Source organism: Lycium ferocissimum, chromosome 11, assembly GCF_029784015.1.
Source record: "Lycium ferocissimum isolate CSIRO_LF1 chromosome 11, AGI_CSIRO_Lferr_CH_V1, whole genome shotgun sequence".
NCBI lineage: Eukaryota > Viridiplantae > Streptophyta > Magnoliopsida > Solanales > Solanaceae > Lycium > Lycium ferocissimum.
The window spans coordinates 42,549,483-42,571,944 of record NC_081352.1 but is presented as its reverse complement, the minus strand read 5'-3'; the positions used below and the strand labels follow the sequence as shown (position 1 = coordinate 42,571,944).

At 36.2% G+C, this 22,462-nt stretch overlaps 1 protein-coding gene across 2 annotated transcripts; it reads left to right on the top strand.

The window, feature by feature from the left end:
• LOC132037442 (two pore calcium channel protein 1B) lies at nucleotides 1-22,254 on the top strand. 2 transcript variants are annotated; one of them, XM_059427963.1, is made up of 24 exons: nucleotides 1-200; nucleotides 1,187-1,330; nucleotides 1,476-1,583; nucleotides 4,182-4,277; nucleotides 5,892-6,016; nucleotides 6,971-7,031; nucleotides 7,220-7,386; nucleotides 7,738-7,843; nucleotides 7,983-8,060; nucleotides 8,617-8,678; nucleotides 10,325-10,397; nucleotides 11,333-11,398; nucleotides 11,476-11,619; nucleotides 12,599-12,656; nucleotides 14,708-14,815; nucleotides 15,641-15,704; nucleotides 17,433-17,601; nucleotides 17,909-17,973; nucleotides 18,195-18,285; nucleotides 20,246-20,332; nucleotides 20,901-20,981; nucleotides 21,455-21,486; nucleotides 21,587-21,699; nucleotides 21,886-22,254. In XM_059427963.1, the coding sequence occupies exons 1-23, from the start codon at nucleotides 75-77 to the stop codon at nucleotides 21,675-21,677; spliced, it is 2,202 nt and encodes a 733-aa protein (XP_059283946.1). In that variant the 5' UTR covers nucleotides 1-74; the 3' UTR covers nucleotides 21,678-21,699; nucleotides 21,886-22,254. The 2 variants fall into 2 exon arrangements, with proteins under 2 accessions (XP_059283946.1, XP_059283945.1); XM_059427962.1 differs by having other exon boundaries at nucleotides 10,277-10,397.
• Nucleotides 22,255-22,462: the final 208 nt, after the last annotated feature.

The window sequence follows — 22,462 nt, the reverse complement described above, 5'->3', positions numbered from 1 at the left end:
CATTCATTTGCACACTTGTTCTCATTTCTTCTTCAGTTTGAACTAGAGAGAGCAAATAGAATCTAAAAAGGAATATGGATGAATGTCTGCTTACAGGAGAGAGTAGTAATAGGAGGAGGTTGAGTGGTTCCAAGGTTGATAGGAGAACTGCTATTGCTTATGGATCTGCTTATCAAAAAGCTGCTGCTTTGGTTGATCTTGTACGTGAATTCTACTCACTTTTACTGCTTACTGGAATTATCCCTTTATTTGTTATTAATGCTTTCCATGATGTAGAGATCTTAATTGGTAGGCTGCAAATTGTCAACAACTAGTGGAGAAGTAGTGTACTAGTGTTTGGGCTGTTGAAAGATTTGACCTTTTGAAATCAGATACTTATTAAGATTGGTAAAATGGGGGTATAGTAGTGTCTAGTGGTGTAATTCAAGAACATATTGAGACCATTCCCAAAAAAGAAGGGAAATTTGGATAATCTGAGATGAGATGAGGCATACTGATGAGTGTCTGCAATTGCAAGGACATTAATTTTCTGTAGGAAGTAGTATTAAAGACTCAAAAGAGTGCGAAAAATCTGGGCTTGGACTTTTTCCTATATTTCGTGTGGTGGATACAGTACGAGACAACAAGAAAAAGAGAGAAGATATTAAGGAATTTAGTGACCTCCCACAACATTTTTGCTTTTCAAATGTTGCAGACTGACTTTTTTTAGGCTTCCATTCTTGTGAAAGTGAAGGTCCTTTTTATTTTTGGGGTCAAGAATTCCATGTCCAACATACAACATTGTGGCAGGTTTATGGAGAATCACTTTTAGCAAGGAAATAACTCTACCTTTGTATGTCTTTTTGCTATACAAAATTTTCTTTTTTGTCCAGAGAAAGAAGTTAAAGCAGACACTCAGATAAAACCTTATACTGAAGGATGATAGCTGAATATTCTATGATTTTTGCGTCCAAACAAATACTTTTTTGTCTCAAGAGAATAGGCCTGGATTGACCTGCAGGGTTAGTAGTAATAAAATGATTTAATAGATTACTCTATTTAGTTACTCAGTAGAAAAGCCTTGAGAATAATTGTTTGAAACGTGAAATAGTGAAATAGTTTTTTGGATGATAAATGCTGAAATTTCAATGTTTCCCTTTTAGTAATAGTTTGATGAGATATTAATCCCGGAAGTTATCTCATGCAGGCTGAAGACGGCGTTGGTCTACCTGAGGAAATTCTTGAGGGATCGAGCTTTGAGAAGGCAGCACCTTTGTACTTCATGTTTATTCGTTTTGACTTCCTCTGGTCACTTAATTATCTCGCACTAGTAGTTCTAAATTTCCTTGAGGTTTGTACAGTTCCCTTGCTGTCTATTCCAGCTTCAGTTCTTTGTATCTTTCCTGCATGTTAAATTGACTTTATACTTCCTACTTGTTCGTTGAATTTAGAACTGGCAATTATAGTTTCACTTATTTCCTGTTCATATTTTTCAGAAACCTTTGTGGTGTTCCAAGCATTTGGCTGAGTCTTGCAATAACCGAGACTACTACTATCTAGGAGAGCTGCCATTTTTGACTGGTGCTGAGTCCCTTATATATGAGGTAAGCTTGTGCATGGCTGGTTTGATTGTTAAATACGCGTCTTTAATAGGAGTATGTGAAGAAGCTAATCTTTTAAGCAGAACCATCAATGGTTCCGAATTTTGCCTAATACAGCGAATTATATTGGTTTCGGCTGTCATCAAGTTTGATTATTATGAAGAGCCGTAGGAGATGTTGCCTCCTAGAGTTCAGCACTGATGCATGTGCTTCTGCATGGAAACTTAAATTACATCTCTATAGGAAGCTAGATGAAGTGTATTTTAGACTGTTTCCGAATTCTCAGCAAATGTTGGCAGGAAATAACGAGATAAAAGAGAGATAAAGAAGATATTTTGATCAATTGTTCAACTCAAATCACTAGGATAACTTTGTAGATACATATAACCTTGCACGATAGAAATTCTTCCTGCGCTCGTAATATTAGATTGTCAGAAGTAAAGGATGCCATGAAATATATGAGTATCAGAAAATTTGTCTGGTCTAGATGGTATCCCTATAGAGGTTTGGAAGTATTTTGAGGAGGTGGAGTATGGTCAAGCTATTTAATTTTATGCTAGAAGTGGTAGGATATCCAACTAGTGGAGAAAGAGTATCCTGATTCCAATATATAGGAACATAAGAGATATTCAAAGTCGTGCTAACTATCATGGCATTGAACTTATGAGCCATACAGTAAAAGTTTGGGAAAGAGTGATAAGAGTGTGTAATTAGGGACACTACAAAAGTGACAAAGAACCATTTTGGATTTATTCCTGGTAGATCTACAGCAGAGGTTATATCTTTGTTGAGATGATTGATGGAAGTTTATCGCATGAGGAAGAAAAATCTAGGCGTGATGTTCATAGACATAGAGAAAGCATATGATATAGTGTCCAAAGAAGTCCTTTGGTGGATGTTAGAAAAAGGGAATTCATATTAAGTATATAAATTCCATGAAGGATATATGAAGGACCAAGCATTAGTATGAGAACAATATTAGGTGATACAAAAAGAGTTGTTTTTCCATAAGGTAAGGTAATTACGCAAAGAGTTTTCTATAACTGTGACACTGAGCCCATAATTATTTACCCTAGTTATGGATAAACTAACACTATATTCGATGAGGTCCTATGATGTATACTGTTTGCAGACATATTGTGCTAATTGACAAAACTAGCAAGGGTGTCAACCAAAAGCTTGAACTATGGAAAGGGTTTTAAGATAAGTAGAAGTAAAACTGAAACTGAATATATGCAGTACAAGTTTAGCAACATACAAGAGTGAAGCCGAGATGAGATTAGCTGGGATTGCAGTGCTTAAATGCACAATTCAGATACCTAGGCTCGATATTCCATGAAAATGGTATGATGAATGAAGATGTTACACATAGAATCAAATAGAATGGTTGAAATAGAGAAGTGCTAATGAAATGTTATTTGATGGAAGGACCCCTATCAAAGTAAAAGACAAGTTCTACAGAATGGCTATAAGACCAACAATGTTATATGAGAGTAATGAGCCTCTAAAGTCCATCATATTTACAAGATGAGTGTTACAGATGTGCGGTTGCTAACGTATAGTCATACAAGATTAGACAAGATTAAAAATGATCACATTCAACAGAAGGTGCAAGAAGCATAAATAGAAGATAAATCGAAAGAAGTAGCTTGGGCTGGCTTGGTCATGTCCTACGTTGACCTCCAGATGCATCCGTCTGTAGGTGTCTAACCATCTGGTGAATGAAGGTGTTTGAAGGAATGTGGTAAACCTAGAATTACACGAAAGGAAATTGTCTTGAAAGACCTAAAATCTCTTGGAGTCCATGCACATCTTGCGAAAAGTTTGGCACAGTGGAGAGAATCTATTCATGCAATATCAATTAGTTGGGGTTAGTTAGTTTTAGTCATATCAGGACATTTACTTTAGGTTGTTGCTATGAGGTTTTTACTCGTCAAAAAGATTTATGCCGGTAGAGAACTTCTAATACCAGATAAGCTTATTACTGTTAATTTTTATTGATAGTTGTTGTTATTGTTATTGTTGTTGTTATATTTATAGTGAGACGGGCTTATTGGTGCGACGTGGATAGTGAGAATTCATATAGTGCGATGTGGATAGTAAGAATTCATATAGTGCGATGTGGATAGTGAGAATTCGTATAGCCGAACTCAACTTGTTTTTGATTGAAGCTTGGTTGTTGTTGTCGTTGTAAAGGAAGCTTGAATAAGGAAGACTAGGACTTCTTGTTCATTTTTAAAACCATAGCTGCATTATTATTACACGAGAATTAGGGACAGTTCTTATTTGCTCGTGAGGATTTCTTTTTCATTGTTTCTTGTTCTTATTCTTTACTGGCTTTACTATGTAGCATTAAAAGAGGAAAATTCTTTGGTCCAATATTGAATAATAGGGGCCAACTCTGGATGCATAAACATTACTATCACATATATGTAGTTAGCTAGGTAGCTTCAGAAGAGGAACTTCTGTGGTCATATATGAGGCTGTAGGAGAATCATATGAAATGCACAAACATTAACACCAGCGATATCCACTTAGCTGGGTAGACTACCTCATTCTTCCTGGGCTTACTAACATTTTCTTTTTAACTGTCATCTGTAGGGTGTTACTCTTCTACTTCTTGTAATACACATTTTATTTCCCTTATCATATGAAGGCTGCAATCTCTACTGGAAAAGTCGTCTCAACAGATTGAAGGTATTTGATACCAGTCCTTTTATGTTCTCTCGTTATGAATGGTGATCTTTTTTTTTTTTTTTTTTTCATACATTTCCATTCCTCCTTGTAAAGGATAACTTTTTTGTGAAGATAGTCTGACTCTGAAGTTAGTGCTTTTGTATTGATGTTCTTGTCACTCTTCTCCCTAAAAGTGGAAGGAGAAATATCTTGGTTGTGGTATGTCGGATTTCTGCAGTTGAAGAAATAGAAAACATGGTAAGATGAATAATGCATAACAGGGAGCTCATTTTTTCCAAAATTTCTTACAGCAGTTAGCAATGGATGACTGAAAGAACAAGTCGTCGAAGCGAAATCGAGAGTACCTTAGCACCTTCTTTTGATACGGAAATATAGACTACCAATTTGTCATGAGGAAAGGCATCATATTGAGCCTGCAGTTGGTCTCTTCTTCCTCCTCTCCTTCCCCATTTTCCTTATATTCTACGTTCAATATCAAAAACCTGAAGAAGTAACTCTTTTAGCACTAAGAGCCTGTTTGGATGGGCTTAAAAAAAGCAGCTTATAAGTTGAAAACAGCTTATAAGCCAAAAAAAATAAGTTGGGGTAGGCCAACTTATTTTTTTGGCTTATAAGCTGTTTTCAGCTTATAAGCTGCTTTAGATAAGCTAAGCCAAATAGGCCCAATTATTTTTTTGGGCTTATTTTAAGCACAAAATGGCTTTAAGCTGGCCAGCCAAACACTCAAAAAAGCTGAAAACAGCTTATAAGCTGTTTTCAGCAACTTATAAGCCAATCCAAATGGGCTCTAAATATCCTTGGAGGTTGATTATGGAGTATATTACTAATTGGAAATGAAAAAATAAGATTATATTACATTGGAAAAGACGGAGACCTTCTCACCTCACTGGAAAGAGAATAAGAAGCATCTAATTGATCAACCAAGTGCATATTTTTATTGATGAAGAAACTGTTAAGAAATGGTTCTTGGGCCTAACTCAACCCCAAAAGCTAGCTCATGAGGAGAGGATTGCCTAAGTCCATATAAAGAGACCAAGTCCCTCATCCCTAGCCGATGTGGGAGAACTCAACCCCCCACACGCCCAGGCCTGCCAACTGGAGCATGAACAATATAAATAGGGCCCAACATTGGTGAAACAAAGAATTGGGATGGTCCGGCTCTGATATCATGTAAAGAAAAGGATGTTGGGCCTAACTCAACCCCAAATTCATATCTGTATTTGTAATTTTAAATATATCTATATTTGTAATCACCACAGTTATGAAAAAAGATAATATCTGTATTTGTAATTTTAAATAACAGAATCACTTTCTATTTTTCCTCTTTGTACTTCCGTTCAATTCCTTTCCACATAGAGGGTAAGTTCCAACAGAAGTTCTCTCTCTAATAAACCCACAATGTTTGTGCAAAAGCCACTGTTGTGGTTCTGCTTAAACTGTTTTATGTTCAATACTAACCTGCAGAACTAGATTTTTCATAATGTTTTTTGAGTAAATAAATTGTTGGAAGGTTCTTTTGAATTGGTGAATCTTAGGTTGCTTAACACTTCCACAGAAACTGATAGTAAAATTTAGTTAATAACAATTTCTTTCTTATTTGGCTTAATTTTTCAGGTCAGTTTGCTGTTAATCTTGGTTGCGGATATTGTGGTCTACATTCTCTTTCTAGCAGACTTCTATTATCTACCATTCCGTATTGCACCCTATATCCGTGTGGTGTTCTTTATTTTGAACATTAGGTACGCCATAGTAGGATCACCACTATTTTTCATTCTATTCACAACCTCATTATTGTTGTTTATGTTTTAACTTCTTTATTCAGACTTCTCCCTCCAAGTGATCTCACTTTTCTCTTTTCTAGTTGTTTTTTTCCTTGAAAATGCATATAATATTACTGGAAATATGGTTTTTATACGCAATTTGTAACTTCACTATTATATGTGAAGGACCTTAAAGAAGTGAGCTTTTTCGCTGTTGTTTCCCCAAATATTAAGTAAAATAGCATTGTGTTCTACTGCTGTTAATCAATTAAAGTTTCATGCTTATGTTCTTTCATTGTCCATAATGGTTTCGCATCCTCCCCCACCTCACCGAGGAAAGGTGGGCCTGATCTTCTGTGATTCTGTGAAATGGCTGCATTTTATCAACTTTTGAAATGAAGGGAAGTGTCCAGATATGATTTTGATTACTGTGTTCTCCGTCTCTCTGGCCATGTTGCCATCTTTGACTTGCTGTATCAGTTTCAAATGTGTAAAATATGTTTTGGAAGGTTGTGGAGGTGGTTGGTGGTGAAGGTAGATGTCGGTATTGTGTGGTGGTGCTTGGTGGTGGTAGTAACAGGTGGCGGCTGCCTAAGTTGGCAGTGGTAATAAATAGAGTGGGGACAAAATGTTACATTCATGGGAATCTTTAAGTGAACATCTTAATGATTTTAAGACTCTATACAAGATATGAATGATTCAGACCTATTAATAGGTCGAGATCTTAATTACTCAGATTCAAACCTCCATTAAGTGCAAAGAAATGAGGCCTAAGCAGTGTAATCCACTAGATGTTCCTTCTCTTTTTCTCCCTTTCTAAGGTTCAAAAAGATGGCATGTTGGGTCCACATCCTGTACTTTATTTTTCTTGATTTACTTGGTTTCTTAGCTGTTGTTGCTAATATGATCTTAATTTCATACGTTTGACAATAGGGAATTACGAGATAGCTTCTTCATCCTTGCAGGAATGCTTGGTACCTACCTTAATGTTGTGGTTAGTTATCCTTGTCTTTGAGGGTTATTGGTTATTTCATAGCATAGCTTTTAACAGACACAATATGCTAGATGATATGATAAACTAAAAATTACACCTGAATATTATCATCTTACGTCCTTTCTCCAACTCATTGCTAACCTAAACCCTTCTCTTTTTGTCTATGTTCTCTTTCCTCCCCAATGCAGGCTTTATCTGCTTTATTTCTTCTGTTCTCGAGCTGGTTAGCATATGTCTTCTTTGAAGACACACGGCAGGGGAAAACGACCTTTACTTCGTACGGCACCACGTTGTACCAAATGCTTGTTTTATTCACCACTTCAAACAATCCAGAGGTCTGGGTTCCTGCATACAAGTGAGTGCAGTAGAAAATTGTTTTTAGTTCCCTTTTACTCTCTATAATATCGTTGAAGTTAACCTAGATCTAGAATCTTTAATGTGTAAGATAGTTTCCGCCATTCCGTATGATAAAAGAATTAGTTTTTGCCATTAAAAGCTCTGAATTTTGGTTATGTTTTTTTGCTACAATTAAAGATAGCGTCTCCCACCTTCATAACAAGAGCGCCACCTGGGCAAAGTACATTTTGCTCTCATCGTCAAGCTTTCTTACTGAGTGTTTACTCTTATTTAAGTTAATATTTGAGTTAACTTTTATTTCTATGTAAATTTCCGACTTGAAACCTGTAGTATGTATTTGTCCTTTCAGGGACTCGCGTTGGTATTGCCTGTTTTTTATTCTGTACGTGCTATTGGGCGTTTACTTTGTTACCAACTTAGTTCTTGCTGTTGTATATGATAGCTTCAAAAGTGAGGTAAGGTCTTCCATCGTTTTTGCTTCGATCTATTAGAAATCATTGCTATCATGTTACTGTTTGCAATAGTTCGTACTTTTCCTGTAAATTTTGCACTTTGCACGTATTTATTTATTTGTTTATTATCTTTTGGTTGTAGCTTGTAAAACAAGTGGCTGAAAAAGATCGTATGAAGCGAAGGACTTTGAAGAAAGCATTTAGCTTGATTGATGACAGCGTGAGTAGGACACTTCATCACTGGTTCTCCAATTGAGTTTCTGTGGTTTACATGCATATAATACCCTTCTCTTCCTTCCTTTTACCCATGGAAGAGAAGCTTCCATTCCTGTTCTTCCTTTTCCAAAAGAGTGGCAGTAACAGTTGTCAATAAAAATCTTCTTCCTCACTAATCTTATGTAAGCATTCTGTATATTGAATGTAGTTGCCTGCCTTTCTTGCGCACAGATCAAATTTAAAGGGAATGTAATTTAGCACCAAAAAGAAGAGGGATTATAGTTAAGTAATAATTTTATTAACGGAGAAGGGCCAACCGAAGTGTCAAAAAATTGTCTAATAAGAATCTTTAACGTGACGGGATTCTATTCAGTATTAGAAGATAGATTATACTGAGACTAGAAAGAGGTAGTTGATACAGTTCCGCATGGGTCCACTGGACAAACACCTTCTGGTATATCCAAATTTGATCTTAGTTATAAGATTCAGAAAGGGTTTTGTGTGTCCTTAAATCTTTTGGTTGCCACTCCTTTTATAATTGTGTTCTTTTGGCATTGCAGAACAATGGGGTCCTCGACAAGAAGCAGTGTACCCTTCTGTTTGAGGAACTTAACAAATACAGGTAAAGTTCATTTTCCGTGTGACCTCCCAATGCATTTCATGCGTGTTGGAGTTCTGCTGCTATGCTCTAGTTCTTCTCATTAGTTGTCTTCATTTGTGGTGTGGCTCTTAATGTGGTGTGGCTCTTACTGCCATTCCTTGAAACTGAAATTGACCTAGCTGTCGCAACTTGAACTGGATAAGGCCGTTTGGCGAAATGCAGATCAACATGCTGGCTGTAAAGCTTTCCAGCTGATAATGTAGTGAATCTGTGTTTTGTACACATCATCGCCAGTACTGCACAGTGTTGTCAAAGGCGCGCTTAAGCCCTGAAGTTTTGCATTTATCTGAAACAAAGGAATATTTGAATTTTGTCTACCATGTCTTCCATTTATCTGAGAGAAAGGAATATTTAAAGGGAAAATTACAGCCAAATATCATTCGGCCATCTAGTTTACAAAATATGTACATAGTGTATAGGTAGTGTATAAAGTATACTAAATATACATATAATATACATACCTATACACTACCTATTCAACCGAAGTGTATAGGCAGTGTATACTTCGTCCATGTTTGGTAAACTAGATGGCTGTACACATTTAGGTAAGTTTCCCACATTTAAATAGTGATACTGATATACTTCGGAGTGCAATAACAAGATAGGAGGCATTCCCAACACTTATTTGATGGTTCACCTGTAAATTGCTGATTGTTCATGTACTAGTACCTGCAACTACTCGTATCAGTTTGCTTACCAGGATTTAGCTTGTGACACAGCTAGTTCATATGTGTATAATAGTGGGCCATATTGGTTCAATTTTGTAATCATATACCCCTGGATTCATGATGCCTCTCCTTCTTGAATTTCTAGCCAAGGGGACACCAGTGAAACAGCAATCCCTAATATGAATTGTGAAAGCTGATCATGGTTATGAGCTAGCAGAGTGAGAAGGAAGAAGACAGTTGATTAGCTTATAGATAAAACTCATTTCATACCTTTTGACTAAGGTGCTCATTGGTCATTGTAATTGTGACAATCAGTTGTTGACTTGACGATCATTTTGGAAGTTTAGGAAACTCCTCTTTAACCTGAAGTCACTTTGACAGAAACACCTAAGATTGTTGCATATAGTTTCATTACAAGCTGGAAGCACCCTATGATATAAGTTTAGCTAGTGTCTTCTAGGAGTTTGAGAAGATATCTTCTGTTACTAAGCATACTGAGTAAACAGATCCATGTAGGGGAAATACAAAACCACACTGGGTTCAGATAATTAAAAGGAAGCATAACATTTTACGTCGTGATTAGGGATTTGATTCTTAGGAATAAATCTACCCTTCATACTCTTTTGCTTTTCTTAATTGTTATTGTCTTTTGGAAACAGCCTCTCTATCTCTACAAGTTAGGGGTAAGATCTGCGTACACTCTACCCTCCGTAGACCCTACATTGTGAGATTACACTGGGTATGTTGTTATTGTTTGTTTGTTTGGGGATAGAATTAAAATTCTTTCTTTTCCTGTTTCCAGATAATGCTGCGTTTGTATTGACTTATGTTATCTTATCTTTGGATACATGAATACGTCATGCCCTTTTTCTTTCACGTATATCTATCAAGGTTCCACGTCGCAGTATACATTGATACATTATCATTAAATGTCTTCAGGACTTTGCCGAAAATATCAGGAGATGATTTTGAGTCAATATTCGCTGAGCTGGATGATAGTGGTGACTTTAAGGTACTTATGAATCCTTTTGAATTGTCTGATACAGTGAGGTACTTTCATTCTCGTTACTCTCCATTTTTCTTGGTTTGTACACATTTGAATTGTTCTCATGATTGAATGGTGATTTTAACGGCTTATGTTTTAATTGTTTCTTTGGAAACTTTTGAATTGTTTTGGTATTGTGAGTTGGTTACCTTTTTTCTATGTATATGTTGTTTGGATAGTGACCATCACAGTGATGCCCCTATTTGCGGAACTATTTATTGTTGCCAACAGTAATAGCAACTATGGCTCTTCTCTTACTGTTATGCTTTAGCTTTATTTTCATTTTTACACTTTATCTTGATGATCTTGACCACACAACAACACACAGAAGTAGATTTTATGTTTATAACGGAGTATACAGAACTATTAGGCTTGCCAAACATTTCTAGGAACAGTGTTACATGGAAAACGGATTTTAAACTCTTTTAACTTGTGTCGTTGATATTTTTTTTTTTGAGTTTTGTACTTCAATGTCTCAAACTTGAATTTACGCTTAAGTTATGAAAACATATGTGGTAGATTAAACTACAGATTATGTATTTTCCGTTTGCTTCTCAAAGTCAAAATTTTTGGTTTATCCTATCAATACTTGGTGTATTATCGGAAAGGGTGATGAAGTCGAATGACGAAGCACCAGAGCTTGATGTTAAGCAATAAGCACATCTATCCTTCTTCTTTTTTATGACAAATAAGCACATCTATCTAGTACCTTACCATTTCAAGTTGTTAGATCTGCTTAAGTCTAAGAACTTCAACTTTCTCATATTTATTGATGGAACCAGATGGGTGTCTGAATTATAGGAATCTGATCCTTTTCATGGACGAAATCTTCTCAATCACTAAAAATTCCATCTTCATTTTTGTTCCCACTCTTCTCATGAACTCCTCTGTTTCAAATGCAGATAAATTTGGAAGAATTTAATGATCTGTGCATTGCAATTGGACTGAGATTTCAGAAGGAAGAATCAGTGAGTCCATTTACCCTTTCAATTACAGTTTGAAGGTTAAACCAGAGACTCCTTCATGTTCTGTTTTTTTATTGCAGCGGCCAATCTTTGAATATTGTCCAACTTTCTATCATTCATCAGCATCAGAGAAGTTGAGAGGCTTTGTCCGTGGCGCTACGTTTGAGTACATAATAGTGTTCATTCTCCTTGTCAATCTTGTTGCTGTTATTATTGAAACTACGGTATGAATAAACTCTGTACAATCTCTACTTGGATTTTGATCCAAATATATTATATTTCTACCCTTAAAGTAGCCCTAGCATACAGGTTTGTTAGTGGTGGTCTAATTTGAACTTGTGAAGTGATACTAACTCCTTTTGATATCTGATCTGTTAATTCTTGAACAGTCATGTCTATAAAGTAAAATGATATGGATAATATACATTACCATTAGATTACCAACCACTGATCTCGCGACCTAGTCCTAACTAGCAATTACCCTATAGGTTAAAACTGTGATCTTGATCAAGCTTAGTGTGGCGTGTCTGGCATCCTTCCCCTTGTTATAAGAATGAGTACCTCCTGACTCCAACCGCCATGCTGCTGAACATTGAACATGAACAATCGAGGAACTTTTGTCCTTTCTGCTTTATTTACCGTTTAGTGCTTTCGATACTGTGTGGAAGAATGAGTACCTCCTGACTCCAACCGCCATGCTGCTGAACATTGAACATGAACAATCGAGGAACTTTTGTCCTTTCTGCTTTATTTACTGTCTGGTGCTTTCGATACTGTGTGGGTGCAACATCAAGGGAGGGGGTTGCTCTTCTGTGTCTGATAAGAATAACACAGTGACACTATACAAGTTTCTGCTTAAGTACCTCAGATAAACCTCCTCTTCCAAATCATTTATGTTTTAAAGGACCGGCACACCTTACTGACCACTTGAGTTTTGAGGAAAGGATCAACATTCTCACCCCAAAAGAGAAATCAAGATCCTCAGATGCTATGATATTTGTGATGGTTTCATTTATTTTTTACTTTCATGGATGTCAATGAGGAAACTTTTGTTTGGGTGGTGAGTTTTGTGTTTTTATGTAAAATACTTGAGACTAGGACTAACAACTCAAGAAATATCCTATTCGTTTCTCATTGTTTTTGCTTACATATTTTCTAAGTTCAGTATGAATCTCATCGACTTTTTGTTTTGGTGAATTCTAGCTTGATATACAGAACAACTCAGGTCAAACCTTTTGGCAGAAGGTGGAGTTCATCTTTGGTAAGTCACACAATGAATTTCAGGGCATCAATATTTCTAGAAATTACAAATTAGATGTGTGCTTTTTCATTCATCTGATTCTGGTTATACTTTCGACCCCAATAGGTAGAAAGTTATCCCAGATGGTTTTATGTTAGTGGTAACAACTCCGGTTGCCGTTTACATTAAATATCTAGGCCATACCTAGGAGAGGGTTAATTAGTTTAAGGCAGAGATATAAATATATGGCTTCTGAAATTTGCTGGTTTTATTTTGCATTTTTAGTTTGATATTTCAAATGTTAAAACTTTTTCTTTGTTCCTAACAATTCTCCCTGTTGAATTGAAGGACTTCTTTAAGTTCTTGAGATTTGACTTTAATATTGTTAGATCCTTACTTAACAGTGCACCACCCTTTTTTTCTTGATTAAGTATAATTTTTTTTAATGGGAAAGCTTTTGTATATAAGAGGTATACCGTAAAATAGAGAATCTACCGACAGATATGGTTCTCTACTAGACACACCCAATATTCTATATGAATAGTAACCTCATGGTTACATCAAAAAGACATTAAAGTAGGACGCCATTCCTCAGACATACAAAATCATGCTATTTACGTTCAAAAGCTCTCGTATTTCTTTCCCTCCATACGATCTACATAAGTGCTAATAGAGCAAATCCCCATGTCTTACGGCTGACGTCTTCTCTTCCGTCCTCTGAAGGCCCACTGAATAAAGCATCCTTCACAGTACCTGGCATGATCCATTGTATTGCCGAACCATCTAAAGAGCTCCCAGCATAGACATGACGCTACCTGTCAATGTAGTAAGAGATGATCCACGTCCTCCCCCAAGTGTTTACACTTGAAGCACCAACTAGTTGAGAGGTACAAGAAAAACCTGGAGGTCCTAGGTTCAAATTCCCATTACAATACTTGAAATTCTTGTTCAAATGCCCATCACATTAATTGAAAAAAGGAAAGTGAGACACATAAATTGAGACAGAGGGAGTACCATTTATAAAAGGAATCATAAAAGAAGCACAAGACACCAATAAATTTGGCAATATGGCAAGGTGCAGCACTGGACCCCTTCTTTATTTCTAAAAAAGTTTCATTGTCCACCTGCCATGATCATACTCAGCAAAGATTTCTAGAAAGTTCCATAGAAAATTTATGGTGATGTCTCTATTGCCTGATGGCGAAAAGAGACCTTGCTAGTCATTTTATCTGTCAAGGAGGTTGTCTTCTGTCTATCTGCATTTTAGGGAAGTGCCTTAAGATGTTGCCTTAAGATTTTTTTTTTTTTTGATAAAGTAATTTTATTAATGATGGGGCAAATCCTGTATATAAGCAGTATACCAAAAGTAGAGAACTTACACTAAAACATGGTTCTCTACGAAAGAAAACCAATCATCTATACACATAGGCACCTCATGGGTGCACCAAAAGGAAATTAGATACAATCCCTTCAAATGCTCTCATATTTCGCTCTCTCAGGAGAACCCACATTATGGCTCATGGATGTTCCCTTTTTTTATTGTCTCACTTAAGATGCCTGAAAAACATTTAATCAACCGAAAAGTACCAAGTCAGATAAGCAACGACTTCTTACCTGGATATGCAGTCTCCTGTTGCATCTGAGCTTCTTTAGATTCATGTAGCCGAAAGAAAGTTTTACGCTCTTTTGACCACCAAATAATCCTGCTAATAATTTAGGGTGCCATGTACATAGCGAATGTTATGTCGTTCTGGGCCTGCTCAGAGCTTGGAAAAACAAATGAAATTTCTCTTAAGGCATGAAGACATTACGGAAAGGGAAAGGGTATTGATGTTAAAGAACTAGATACTTTGTTTTCTTATCCTTAGACTTGGTAGTCGCCCTCTAGAGTCAATTAATGCGTAATGACCTTGTAGACTTTGAGTAATTAATATGAATATTTGAATTTCTGCCTCTTTGACTTCAAAACTGTTTTCAAAATTACAGCAGCATTGTTTAAAATTGTGGTGCTTTGCTTACTTCTTTGACTTATGCATATTTGAGATTTTACCATTTTCTATTTTGTTGCACAGGCTGGCTGTATGTTGTCGAGATGGCACTAAAAGTGTACACTTACGGTTTTGAGAACTATTGGAGGGATGGTCAAAATCGATTTGATTTTGTCATCACTTTGGTCATTGGTAGGTTTCAAAGGTTTAATTTTATATCAAGTACTGTGTGGATTGACATTTCAAATTGTTTGACTCAGTTGTATTTCTTAAATCTCTCTTCATATTCAATTTATAACATGTCAGTCTGTATTTGAAAGTATCATTTGCAGTACGCTATACTACCACACCTTCGTTTGATAATGCTTGCAGTTTTTTTGAAGTCCCACATTGGTTATGGGTTGTGGTTCTGGTCTTGGACAGTCCTTCACCTTATGAGCAAGTTTTGGGGGTTGAGTTAGGCCCAGGGTCCATTTTCTTATCATGGTATCAAAGCCAAACCCATCGATCCCTGTTGTTGTGATACGCAATTTTGAGCCCCGTAACCCACGTTCTGGTTGAGTCCTGAGTGGGAGGCGAGTGTTAAGTCCCATTGGTTGAGTTAACAAATTGTGGTTATGGTCTTGGGCAATCCTCCCTGCATGAGCTAACTCTTGCAGTTGAGTTAGGCCCAAAGGTCATGTCTTCACATGTATTAATGGAAAGGATAGAGAATAGTCAAAAGATAAGAAATCCCCTATATGTATGTGCACTTCCATGATTTCACTTCATTTATTAGAGGTGGTTGTTTGTCTTTTTGCTAAAATATGGTGCACTACTGCCAATATTTCTCTGGGTGTTTAAGACTGATATTTTTTTTCTAATAATAATGTGAACCCATTCAATGGAGATACTGCTTGTCAAGTTCTTTGCATTAATTGGCAATTCTCACTTCTCTGGACATAGTGAGATTGTTAAATCATTTTCTCTGCATTTACTGGTTTTAACTGATTTTATGGATGAATTCAATTTTCACAGTTGTTGGAGAAACAGCGACTTTTGTAACCCCTGATGGTCTGACTTTCTTGTCCAACGGAGAATGGTAAACGACTCTTAATTATTTTGCTTTTGCAATTCTGGCATTTCTTCCATTCTGTCAAATTTTCTGCTCTTGCAATTCTGGCATTTCTTGTGTAATTTAATTATTTTTATGAATACCACGTTTGTGTCTTTTTGGAGGCAAGAATTAGATGTTCCTCTCCATGATTTGATTTCTGTTTTTCTTCCTCAGTAGGATGGATTTATGATTTTTTTCTATGTGCTGTGTTCTGACCTCTGGATGCTATACTCTTGAAGTGAGGTGTTAATAAGATTTAGATGTTATAGCTAGAGAGTGATTAGAAAATTCTTAATATCCTTTTGCGACTTGTATAACCTTTGCTTATAATGATAGTGAACCTGCATTGACCATAATAACATTATGTGCTTTTTATGGTCTCCAGAAGGATGATTAGTGGTGTCAAAATATCCAATGAATATGTTTCTAAATTCATACAAGTCTAGATTCGTTGTACTTGAATAAGGAAATCATATAGAATATTCCAAAACTCAAATAGCTTCTGGCGGGCCCGACCGACCAATGTGTACCGCCTGTTGGGCCGATGTTTTCTTCTTTTAGTTTACTTTTGGTGCCTGAAGGCACTTCTCTCTCCAGCAACCAGTGCTCCTATCTCCAACTACTGATAAGGGATGACCGGTGTTGCTACTTTTTATGCTACCGGCGCCGTCTAAGACTTTCTTGTCATTGTCAGGTCAATTCAACTTACTTTGATAAGTTTTGGAGATTTGCAACACCGAATCTCTTTTCGGTGATTGAGAAAAGATTCATCTCTGTGTTTAGTGCAAGAAGCCCTTTGTGAAGTTATCAGCGACTCTCCGAAGGAAAGAATTCTAGCACTGCTTTTCCGTTGGTGATTGTCCACTATTCCAGCGAGATTCCAGGGTTAACTTTCTATGATTTCAAATAAGCAAACTCAAGTTGGTTTCCCACTTTGAGTTTGAGGAGGCATGCGAGAATATCAATTGAATATGTTTCACGTCTAGATTCGCTAAACTCGAATAAGGAAATAATATAGACATGTAGAATATTCTAAAGGATATCCTATATGTAATCATACCATATTTACTTACCTTGTTAGTATTGGGATTGATCACCTATCGTATACGTAGGTTAAATTCCTATATAAGGAGCACCTCTTGTACATTGTATTAATAAATCAGGGATAAGTTTTTGATTTTCACAAGTAGGTTGAACATATTTTGCATTCCAGCAGTGATGGAACTTTAGCTTAGGTCTTACAAGGAGGACTGAAATTCAAAATATTCACAAGAATGATTCATTAGCTGAAGTAAATCAAAAGGTTATATATTGTGCTCTAACATGCTACAAATTCATACATTTTCACGTGATTGCTTGAGATTCTAGCATTGACAAATGTAGAATTAATTAAACTTAGAATGTTTACAACTGTAAAAGAATGAAACATGTACTGTTGAGTGCTTCCAGTGGTTAGACTCAGAAGTCCTAATATGATGCACATTCACATCTTCATGTGATTGCTTATAGCATCGTCAACTTTTAGAGTATGTTTTCTTTACTTGGGATGCATCCATAAGAGAATGAGAAACCCGCTATTGAGTGCTTAAGTGTTCAGGAATACGGTTGCACAGTTTACTTAGTGTCTTCTCTTTCTGATGCTTTACAATTTAGCCCTCCTGTCTTATGGACAGACTAAATGCTTCTGTGTGCTGACAACTATGGTTCTTACAGGATTCGCTATCTTCTTATCGCAAGAATGTTACGATTAATTAGACTCTTGCTCCACGTTGCCCAATATCGTGGTTTTGTTGCCACATTTTTGACCCTCATACCAAGTCTGATGCCGTACTTGGGGACCATATTCTGCATCTTGTGCTTTTATTGCTCTCTTGGTTTACAGGTACACTTGACTTCTTTTGTTGCTATTAGCCTATTACTATGCTAATCACTCCATTAGGATTTCATTCCCCTCGTCTGAACTCTGTTTTTAATCTTCGTGAAGTATGGACCTCTTTGTCCTTAAAGTAACTTTTTTCTCTGTTAGATTGCCTTTGGCTGTAGGTCATAGTCAATATGGCATCATACAAGAAACTGAAATAGCTTTTCCTCATCATTTTCTTTATCGATATTGAAGTATTGTGTGTCTACTCTTTTCCTATCCTTCTTCTGCCTTTTCACCCTTAGTGTCTTTTTTTTAACTTGTGCAGATCTTTGGGGGGATTGTCAACACTGGAAACCCCAATTTAGCCCAAACTGATCTTGCTGATAATGAGTATCCTTTGTCAATGGTGAAATTACAGCATTCTACAGGACTGTTTTTACCGATAAACAACAAGTGGACAATCTTTTTGTCATTTCATGATAATCTTCTTGGAAGAAACTATTTTATCATTTAATATCAGATCCTTTTTTATTGTTGCATATTTTTGTAGTGTTCCCCACTTGTAAAACGATTTATACGATTTATCAACTTTGTTTTCTTGACAATCTAAGCTATTTGCTTTTTAACTTCAATGACTATCCAAATGGCATGGTCACACTTTTCAATATATTGGTGATGGGAGACTGGCAAGTGTGGATGCAGGTATACTGATTTTAGGATTTCCTCAATTACCATTATATCTGCTTAGAAGAACTCTCTCTCTCTCTCTATATATATATATATGTATATATACGGTCATCTTTTATGATGCATATTCTCCATAGATTAGTCGTGTATTTTTCTTACCTTTAAAGGAAAACTTTAAGAACCAATGGGCCACCTTCAAGATTGGTGTGAGGAATGATGACTTTTGGTCACTAATCTTTAAGTGGCTGCATTCTAACTTTGTTATGTTCCCTCAGTGCTGTGATACATATATGCCTTTACATAGTGTAAAATGAATTCCCTTGGAGGAATGATTCACCTGGAAAATTGAGATGAAAGCTAGTCTTGTGGTTTTATGTAAATGAGAAACCTACACGATAAAGTAACATCAATCTGTATTCACTTATAGAGAGAAAAATTATTTGTAAGAGGTTTATAGTGCATGCATCATTTGGACTGGGGTTTCCTAAAGAGTATAATGGTTCTAGACAACTGGTCCTGTTAGAAAATATGGCGCTTATCCCTCATTGGTTGTGTAAGGGTTTTCAAAGGAGCACAAATGGTCCTGAACTACCCCACCCATTGCCTTAAGGTTTTGATTTTTTGAAATTCCTCACCATTGTATTAGAGACCTATTCCTATTCTTTCTTTTACCCAATAATTGGTTCCCAATGTATATTGTCCACTCACCATGCCAGTCCTAGGTGTGCAGGAGACAATACATTGGTGAGAATGAGCTATTGCTCCTCCTTCTTATAAGGTTTTGGGCGATCCTCACCTCATGAGATTGCTTTTTGGGTTCAATTAGGCCCAAAGGCAATTTTCTTAACCGCACCCATCACTTTAAATTGGGTTGGATGCTCAAATATTTCAGCATGTATCTGACCCAACTTTTGGTCCCAAAAATATATTGTCCACACGCTAATTCCCGTTCCTAGGCGTGAGGGAGACGAGGATGTTAAGTATTCCACATTGATTGCGAATGGGCTGTTGCTTCCCCTTCATATCAGGTTTTGGGCGATTCTCACCTCATGAGCCAGCTTTTTGGGTTGAATTAGGCCCAATGTCCATTTTCTTAACCACACCCATTACTTCAAAGTTGGGTTGGATGCTCAAATATTTTAGCTTGTACTGAACCAACTTTTGGTATAACTGTACAGACACTTGCAAGTCTGCTTCATGAACTCTATAATCAGGTTACACATGCAGGAGGATGTTGTAGATATACTATATCCTAACCGACTATATAAGGGTTTTCAAATGTTATACACTGATCTAAGACTATTCCACAATTAGATTGATGTTCAGATTCTTTCATAATGTATATTTTGACAAGTACATATACTGGAGGTATTTCTGTTATCAGGAACATTTCCTCAGCTTTGAGGTGGTAATTATTATGTACGAGGTAATTAACAATTTCGAGAGAGGAGAGTAGTTCTTTCTTCTGCTTAATGACTACACACCAGACAGATGGAAGTCGAAGACACTTGGCAAATTTCTGATGTTTGAGTGGTTTGTGACATGCCAATACTATTGCTTATCCTTCTGTGTGTGGTTTAAAAGATCAACATTCTATCAATATCACAAATCTTGTTTCTTTTTTCTTTTCTTTTTTTTCTTTTTTCAGTAAGTCATGGGTTTGGTTTCTCTTAGTGCCTTTTTTAGTATATATTATGTATTTGAGGATTCAGTGAACCTTGGGAACTTATTAACTTTGAGTAACCTGTAGTAAGATCTTAGTTGTTGCAGTTTTTGCATCTTTCATTCATTCTACTTTAATGTGCTAATGTAAAGAGTTTCGAGATGATTAATGCCGTTTTGGCAGTTTTGACCTAGCTGCTTTCCTAATTTAATGAATTTAAGTAAGTATATCTTATTACAATGGGTGGTCCAAGTAGCTGATTTATTACAATGGGTGGTCCAAGTAGCTGATTATAATTCCCTAACATTTCAGAGCTACAAGGAACTAACAGGGACTGCCTGGACTTATGTATACTTCGTCAGCTTCTATCTTATCTCAGTTTTGTGGCTGTTAAATTTGGTAAGATCCATGTCTACCCTTTGCAAAATCTGGTCTCTAGAATGATAAGGCTAGATTTGTTCTCATGGCTGTCAAAATGGTTTCCGAAGCTTAGTTAAGGATGTACAGGTTGTGATATAAATAAGAAGTAATGCGTTAACGTAATAAAATTTGAATATTGGAACGAAATGGGTCCAAATGGAGCAAAATAAATAGTGAGGGTTCATATAGTTGATGCCAACTAGTTTAGGGTTGAGGCATGATTGTTGATGCTGTTGTAGTACTACTGGTATGTGTGTACGACTATATCCTATATCAATGCAAGGTAGCTTAATTGTTCTATTGCTCTTCAATAAATGACATAAGTTATAATACTGGATCTCTTTAAATTTTAGAAACTTTTAGTTAATGTTGTTTTAATTGATCTTATCTTTACTTTCCTTTTTGTGTTCGAACACTTTCTTCTATCCTATGTATTTATCCTCTGTATAGCCCTATAGCATGTGTCAGTGATGAAACGACAAACAAACACTTCAACAATTAAAGAAAATGATAAACGAACATTTAACCTTTGCTTGGACTCTTTCAGATTGTAGCATTTGTCTTGGAAGCATTTCAAGCAGAAATGGATCTAGAAGCTTCAGCAAGCTCTGCGGATGGTGAAGACAAGGTTAGTTTATGAACCTGCATCAGTTGGTTCTCGTGGAGCAAGCTATTACTACTAGCTATTCATTTGCAGGCAGGAACATCTTGACAGACTAGCGAGTTGTTGGAATTCTTGGTTTCATCATAGAAATGCTATATATAATTTACACTCATGAAAATTGTAGCCAGTTAAGTTTAGAAAGAGAACTATTCCTTCATGATCTACCAGGCTAGGTACTCTTAAAAAGAGAAAAACAGAAGCTTTTATTCAAATCATGATAAAATATCACTGCTAAATGTAGTAGCACATGGAAATGGCACCAACAAATACCTAGGCGCAAACCTAAACTTTAGCTATATTTTTTAGTTAAACGAACCTGTTGTTACTAATCTTTGAGATCTACACCCCTTATTTTCGTTACTTAACAGTGTTGTCTCTGCTAAATATAATTTTTTATAAGTACTCATGTGAACCTGAATTCTCTTGGTATAATTCAGGATGAAATAAGGGAGCGGCGGCGTAATGTTGGGTATGTGTGATTGGCTTAATTTTAAAACTATGGGAATTTCTTATCAAGACATATAGGATGTAAGCCCATTTTCTAATTGGCAACTTCTTCCATTGTACAGTACTAAGACTCGGAGCCAGCGAGTAGATTTCCTCCTCCATCACATGTTGAGTTCTGAACTAACAGAATGCTCCAATGACAACAATCCATAAGTTTGCTCCTTTCTCCATGCTGGTAACTTCAATTTTTTAATCTTTTTTTTTTTTTTTTTTTTTTAATTGAACCTTATTATTTTATTTCATAAACGTTCTTTAGCATTGCATCCTTCATCAACATAAATTTGATCGAAATGCTTGCATGTTAGGTGTCAATCTGTTGACTCTTAAGAGTCTTAACTATTTTCTTTTCCGTTAATTTCAGCTTTCTGCAGTCCTGTGAACATCAGAAGTTGAGTTATTTTGGTGGTGAAGAGAAATTGCAATGTACCTTTCCAACTAATTATGTGTATGTATTGTGAATTGTGGCGTGTTGTGTACGTTGGTGGTATAAATTCCATCGAGTCTAAAACAACATTGTGGCTGTTCCACTCCACTCATAGATGTAATTGCCAAAGTGATGTTTCATTTATGTGCACCTTTCTTGTGGCACATATGGAAACCTCACACGCTGTTGTGTTACTTAATATTGCACGTTGATTGCATGTAGTTTTTCACTCTTGTTTCTCAAACTTTCAAGTTAAAACATGATGAATGAATGGAAGAAAAAAAAAATCATTTACAGTTCATAGGATTTGAAGATTTCTCTCTCTCTCTTTCCATTTCTCTGTCTCCTAGATATGATTGTTAATTCTGTTGGAATAGCGACTTTTCAGAGAGTAAATCCTTGATGAGGAATCATGGCTGAGCACCCAAAATATATAATGCCAAAATGTTATTATATTCTTGTTTTATTGGAGAGTATAGCTAAAATGCTTTTACCATTTTACTAGGGTATTTAT

Excerpts from the sequence above, each read along its gene's own strand:
- LOC132037442 (XM_059427962.1), top strand. The coding sequence starts at position 75 with ATGGATGAATGTCTGCTTACAGGAGAGAGTAGTAATAGGAGGAGGTTG. Across the intron at positions 1,331-1,475 it reads TAGTTCTAAATTTCCTTGAG|AAACCTTTGTGGTGTTCCAA; the intron begins GTTTGTACAGTT and ends CATATTTTTCAG. Across the intron at positions 6,017-6,970 it reads TTCTTTATTTTGAACATTAG|GGAATTACGAGATAGCTTCT; the intron begins GTACGCCATAGT and ends GTTTGACAATAG.